Source organism: Pygoscelis adeliae, unplaced genomic scaffold (assembly GCF_000699105.1).
Source record: "Pygoscelis adeliae isolate BGI_AS28 unplaced genomic scaffold, ASM69910v1 Scaffold267, whole genome shotgun sequence".
NCBI classification, from domain to species: Eukaryota; Metazoa; Chordata; class Aves; order Sphenisciformes; family Spheniscidae; genus Pygoscelis; species Pygoscelis adeliae.
The window spans coordinates 89,629-96,180 of record NW_008825150.1 but is presented as its reverse complement, the minus strand read 5'-3'; the positions used below and the strand labels follow the sequence as shown (position 1 = coordinate 96,180).

The 6,552-nt window shown below is 38.4% G+C and overlaps 1 protein-coding gene across 1 annotated transcript in view; it reads left to right on the top strand.

The window, feature by feature from the left end:
- The first annotated feature begins 74 nt into the window (after positions 1-74).
- The window catches only part of BCAP29 (B-cell receptor-associated protein 29), a 27,034-nt gene continuing 20,556 nt past the window's right edge, over positions 75-6,552 (top strand). Inside the window, exons 1-3 of the mRNA XM_009328316.1 lie at positions 75-171; positions 4,200-4,300; positions 6,466-6,552. The exon at positions 6,466-6,552 is cut by the window's right edge and continues 67 nt beyond it. Of these exons, the coding sequence (XP_009326591.1) occupies positions 80-171; positions 4,200-4,300; positions 6,466-6,552 (280 nt within the window). The 5' untranslated portion in view covers positions 75-79. The remainder of the gene's footprint in view (positions 172-4,199; positions 4,301-6,465) is intronic.

The following is a 6,552-nucleotide window of genomic DNA, read 5'->3' as shown; positions in this document are numbered from 1 at the left end:
CGCCGTGGCAATGGTGCCGGCGGCTGGGGGGTCACGGGCCCGCCTGAGCCGCTCCTTCCTCCGCAGACCTGCCGGGACGATGACTTTCCAGTGGATGGCAGTTGCCACCTTTCTGTACGGTGAAATAGGAGTAATCCTCGTGCTCTGCCTGCCGTTTGTTTCTCCGCTGAGGTAGGACTTCAGTGTGCTGGACCACCCCAGCTCGCTCTTGTCACCAAATTTGGGTTTATTTTACATTTTTGTTTTTATAAACACTGAGTTTTGCTGCATCTTAAACTAGCAGTCAACTAAGCTGAAGGAATGCTGTTCGGGACTTGAGCATCAGGAGTTTCAAGAATCATAAGCCTCTTTTAAGGAACCTTATGTTTGCTTTACACGCACTGCTGATTCATCCGAGCAGCAGTTGGGGTTCCCAGGATGAGCCCCATTGCTTTGCTTCAGCAAGTGGGATGTTGTCTCCCAGTCTTCTCCCAGGGGCTTTTGGAGTAGCCAGCGTACGGGAGGGCATCTGGCTTCCCTTGCTATGAGCTCAGTAAGAAAGGAGAGGACGGTGCAGCCTTTTCGGGAGTTGTTTGTCAAGTTTGGGAGGAGCAGCTTTACAGCGTTTTGGTGTGCACTAGGCATTGTGGGTGCTGAACAGGTAAGAGACATCTGATATTCAAAACTAACCGCATACAGTGTGTAAGGGCTGTAAGAGATTTGTGATCATTTGTTTTAAAAAATGCAGACTTCAGCTTGATGCAAAAGGTTCAGGACTACTGAAATAAAGGCCTCTATAAACTTATTTGTAGATTAGGAAAATAATAACACTTCTGGAACACAACACAAACATTAAGAAAAATAATTCATTCTTGTAAAATAAATGGGAAAGAAACAAAATGTGTTAATTACTCTTATTGTATGCAAAGGCCTGGCTTACAACCTTATCTTAAGATTGTTTCCTGTAAGTAGCTCTTCAAATTTGGTAATGTTATTTTTATTTCTTAGAAAGAAAGCTAGCTTCCTTACAAGAAGCAAGAGAAACAGAGTTATGATTTCTTTCCAGAATACCAGTAATTCTAAAAAAAAAAACTGAAAAAAACCAAGTAGGATAAACCTTAAAGCTTTTCAAAAAAATTGCCACTGTCTCAGTGTGGTGCAAAAACTGTTACATGTTTGTTTTCTGCATCTGTAGATATATTTAGAATGAAGAATGCAGCTTTTATGGTAATATGTTAAGGAACAAAACCTAAAACAAAACCCTGCAGTGTGGAGAGTCTGAATTTAACTACATAAACCTGTGGAAGAGTCTTCAAAATAGTTGGATCATCCACAGCCAATATCAATGATTAGTCATGTTTCCTCAACTTCAGAAGTTGAAACTGTTCTAAAATTCAACCTCTGATTTTTACAAGCTGGCTTGTGAGGAGTTCAGCATTTCAACATAGATTATTGAGTTCTTGTATTTTCTGTTGTTTTCCAATCAAAAGTGCAACTGTATATAAGAAGGGAGAAGTATTATGGGAGTTGTAATCATCAGATCATTAATGGCTTATGTGAGGAAACTACCTGCAAGAATTTCTTCAGGCTGATGACACATGCACATTACATTGGGAGTACTGAAATAGGTTTCACTTATGACATAAATAGGGCTTGAATCCAGTCTTTGTGGCTGAAAAGCAAATTCATAACCTGCAGTGTTACCAAAATTTATTCAAACATTAAACACAGGATAGATTTTTGCCCTTGGTTTGTAGCATTCAGCTATTCCTTTGAACAGTGGTTTCTGAAAGAGTGAAATAGCTTTATCCTTTGTGACATGTTAAATTATCTTGTTAACAAAAGTGTCACAGGAATCTTGTGGGGTTAAAGATTAGATTTAGCTGCTGTGGCAGTACTGGAGGGCAGCAGTTCTGCCTTGCGCATCTTGGTGGCCTGGGAGCTGGTTCTGTCAAAGCGGTAAAGCATGTGCGATTAACGACAGACATGAAACTGCTGTTCTTTAAAGTTTTGATTTACTTGCTTGTCACTCTTCAGATTGTTTGCCTCTTTTGTGCCTGCATGTTTTTTGGATAATGAATTCCTTTTCAAATTTGCTAACAAGCTTTTAAGTTCCTGGGAAATAAATAAATTTACAATATAAAAATATAAGTACACAAAAAGACAGAACTGTACTGCCAAGTGCGGTACATCTGTAGAGGTGGCCACTATTATAATTTGGAAGGATTATATTTATGTGACTTCTGTCACCAAAAGGAAATGCAGCATTAATAAATGTTGTCCTGGTTTCAGCAGGGATAGAGTTAATTTCCTTCCTAGTAGCTGGTACAGTGCTGTGTTTTGGATTTAGGAGGAGAACAATGTTGATAACACACCGATGTTTTAGTTGTTGCTGAGCAGTGCTTACACTAGTCAAGGACTTTTCAGCTTCCCATGCTCTACCGACTGGGAAGGCTGGAGGGGCACAAGAAGCTGGGAGGGGGCACAGCCAGGACAGCTGACCCCAACTGGCCAAAGGGACATTCCATACCATGTGATGTCATGCTCAGTACACAAACTGGGGAAAGCTGGCCGGGGGGGCCGCTGCTCGGGGACTGGCTGGGCATTGGTCGGTGGGTGGTGAGCAATTGTACTGTGCATCACTTGCTTTGTGTAGTATTATTACTATTGTTATTATTTTATTTCAATTATTAAACTGTTTTTATCTAAACCCATGAGTTTTTCTCACTTCCACTCTTCCAATTCTCTCCCCCATCCCACGGGGGGGGTGTGGTGTGGTGTGTGAGCAAGCGGCTGCGTGGTGCTTAGTTGCCGACTGAGGTTAAACCACGACAAATGTGAATGTTGATACTTGTTGAGGAAAAATAAGCATGAAAATATAACATAGGAAGACTTTGCAGTAAAGAAATATTATTTTTAACCTGAATATAACTTGGCAGTATAGTTGGTCTAAGGTCATGCCTCAGAGAATCACTTCTTAAGTGGAGATCAGTATGAAACTTGGAGAATTGCACGTTTAAAGAGTTAGCAAGTTGGCTTCGTTTGAGTTGTAGCTTGGTTTAATTAAAGTAAGCTTTTCGGTTGATACAGACTATGGCTGTCTGCTATAAAGAATTCAGATTATAGCAAAAGATTTAAATGAGTTTTTTGCGCATACAGTGCTAAAATATTTTAATTCTTGCTGGTGCAGAACCAGAAGGAACCATTGGAGATGATGCTACAGTCTAATTTAAATTAGGTTCATAGTAGGTTGGAAACTGCTTTGTTAAAGGACAAATTTTAACAGTCTGGAGAATGTAGATACTCATAACAAAAGTTGGAAATTTTACCTGATATAATCAGACGGTGACTAGCATGCCTGTGTTACATCCCTAATGGCATACCTAGGTATTGCTTCATTAGTGCAGTAGCACTGATTCTGACCTGCAGCAAAGGACAAGTAGCTGCTTTGTTGTTGTCTCTTGTGGGTTTCAGTTCATTTGAGCACATTAGATGTTCATTTGTGCTGCAAGTGTGAATTCTTGCAGAGCCCTCCCTGTGGTAATATTGAATAGGCAATTGATTGTTTAAACAAAGAAACAAAAAATAATGGTCTTCACCACCATTGGGCCTCTGAAGTTGCTCCTTAGCCAAGAAATTTATGCTCTTGAAAGAGGTTTTAACACTTGACAAAATATAAACATGAGACTTGTCCTTTTGTTGTCATTTGCGAGTTAGAATGTAATAACAATCCTTGTACTTTATAATTATGCAGATTCATCAATGTAAAAGATAAGCCTTCTGAAGAAGGATGGTAGAGACAATCTTAATTTTTTTTTTTTATTTGGCAACAAGGTGTGTAAGTGGGTAGAAATAAACATGATGGAATGGGTTTTACAGTCTTTACCCCATCCCTGAGTTTATTGTAGACAGGACCCAACACAAAGTAATGCTAGCTAAAGTAAAAGCTAAAATAAAACATATCTGGAGAGTACCTGCTATCGTGCGAGAGGTTTTCAAGTTGAACCAACTGTCTTTGCCTGTATTGACAAGAAACAAAAAAAAGACAAGCAAGTTGTATTGTTGGAAAAGTTACGTATACCTAAACTATACTGCAGTTAAAGCAGCTGTTAGAGACCTTACATATGTCTCATATCAATAACAAGGCTCTCTTCTGTGAGGTTATTATGCTCTTCTTTTAGTGTTTAATTATTTTTGAATAACACAATACTATTTTACAGATGGCAGAAGATTTTTATGATTCCTCTATGGAGCAGAATGGCAGTTTTTTGGAACAAGATGTTCCTTACAATAATAGTTTTACTGATCGTCTTGTTTCTTGGTAAGTGTTAAATAATTTCTTAACAAATGGGGAAAAAAAAAAAAAAACCAGTATATGGAGTTCATGGCACTAGATTAATTGAAAGGATTCAAGCCTAATGTAAATCAGCTAATTTGTTTAAAAGTTCCACGGTAGACTGGAAGAGGAGAGCGCTTATACTGCATTTGTGTTGGGAACCCAAATGCAGTAGTAATATAGTAGTGAATGAGGAGGGAAAATGGAGCTTGGTCTAGGCTGCTTGCTTGGTTTCACTTTCTCACACAAGTAAATGAACTTGAAATGTTTGATACCAGAATTTGGCTGAGCTGCTCAATATGCAGTAGATGGCACTCTTTCTCTTGGTTGCTGTTGAAATAGAAGACCAGAAAAATATCAAAGCAGTAGGCTATTCAAGTACTTTTGCTCAGCACAGATACAAAACAGCTTTGGCTACGTTTGTTATGAGTAGATCCTAAGGTCTATCAAGTAGGAGTAAAGCTTTAGTGAAACTAGACCTTGAATGACGACCATATGCCTGACTGATTTCATTTAATGTCTGTCTTGACTGGTTTGTGTGGTTTGTGTGGTAAGTATCTCCTGTATTTCATTGATGGAAATTGTTCTCCTGTGTTTCAGTGATAGAATAGTTCTTCTCCATGGATAGAAGTGTTTCAAGCACCCTACAATGAAAATGCTATTTAATTCCAAGCTACTTAAAATACAAAGAAAAAATACGTGGTTTTATTGTCTGCTGACAGAAACATACAGATGCACTACATATATAACAAAGTCAGACTAGACCGCAATACTATATTCCTAATATTAAAAAAGTACTGGAAATGCACATAAACTTTTTTTTTTCATTTTAGATGATCTTTAGAAGTAGATCCTTCAGTAAATGGCTTAAGATTGAGAACCGATCGATTTAATTTACTCTCCTTGAAAACCAATTGAAAACTTTGATCCAAGTTTGCTTTTGAGTTGGTGATGATTATTGATTTTGTGGAAAGACAGATTTGGGCTAAAGTAAAGCAGTGGTAAGATGCTTGCCACATAGCATAAGATGATAGGTTACTGCAGGACTAGAATCTTCCCATGGCACCGGGATATGGACTTTTGTTTGGTCTTAGTCTTCGTTGCATTGTTTGACATTTCACTTCAAATCTTTTTTTCCCCTCTCTAAATAACTTAAGAACATAAAAGAGACAGTCATAAGTGATATTTACTCTCACGTGCTTTTCTGAGGAGTTGATTTTGTCTGCTTAGAGAAATGCAGCAGCAATTTAATAATACACGGCTGAAATATTCTGCAAGAACTGGTGCTGTGTCATGCAATGTGTATTTTTGTTGATGTGCAAGGAGGAGATTTTAGGTGCTCTATGGTTTTAGGTATGTATGACGACCTTAAGTTTACAGATTGTAATACGAACTCTTAACTGGCCTAGCTTTTGTTTTTATGTAGGCATAAGTCCTAATTAATTATTTTGTCCTTTGAAAAGTGTTGGCAGTGTATTGGTCCTTCTGCAGAACTATCAGGAGTATACGATGGATGAAAGGAAGCTGAAAGTTGGATGAAAGGCAGATGAAAGAAAGCTGAGGTGTAGCTTACCCCCTCTGTTTTGTTTATGTTCAACACTCTGTTACTACAGTATTCCTGTTTTGATGGATGTTATAGAAATAATTTTTTCCCTCTCTGATTCAAGTATAAAGTAGACACTTCATTACTAAAATACGTGCTTATCTTAACAAATTCCATATGAGGCAAATACTTCAGAATGCATCTCTTCTTTTTGCCTTCTCTTTCTCTTTTCTCACTGTTTGTCCACTGGCTGGATTTTAATTCGGTTGTCAGCAGTGACATTTTGACACTGTCTGTAGGGACTGGTAACATTTGTAGAATGTGTTGCTTTGGCGTGATCCCTGGTGGCTGCGTGCAAGTGTTGGAAATGACTGTTCAAGCATGTTTTGGGCAATGATTTGGCATATCTCTGGAAGTATGTTATATCGCTTCAGTGATTTATCAAGACCTATCTTTAAAATGTATAGATAACATAAGTGATGTCACTATTTCTCCTGTGCCTGTTCGCTGAGCAGAAAGTCCAAATACGTATTTCTAGTACTATGTCTGGCTTGTCATACGTGCATACCCAGAGATGTGAATAAGAACAAACTGTTTTTGTTTGCAGATGCTGTTAGAGAAGTTAAGAAGTACTCAGCCGTTCATGTGAATGGGAAGGCTGCAAATGTCAATACCAATGCTTTTGATCATATTC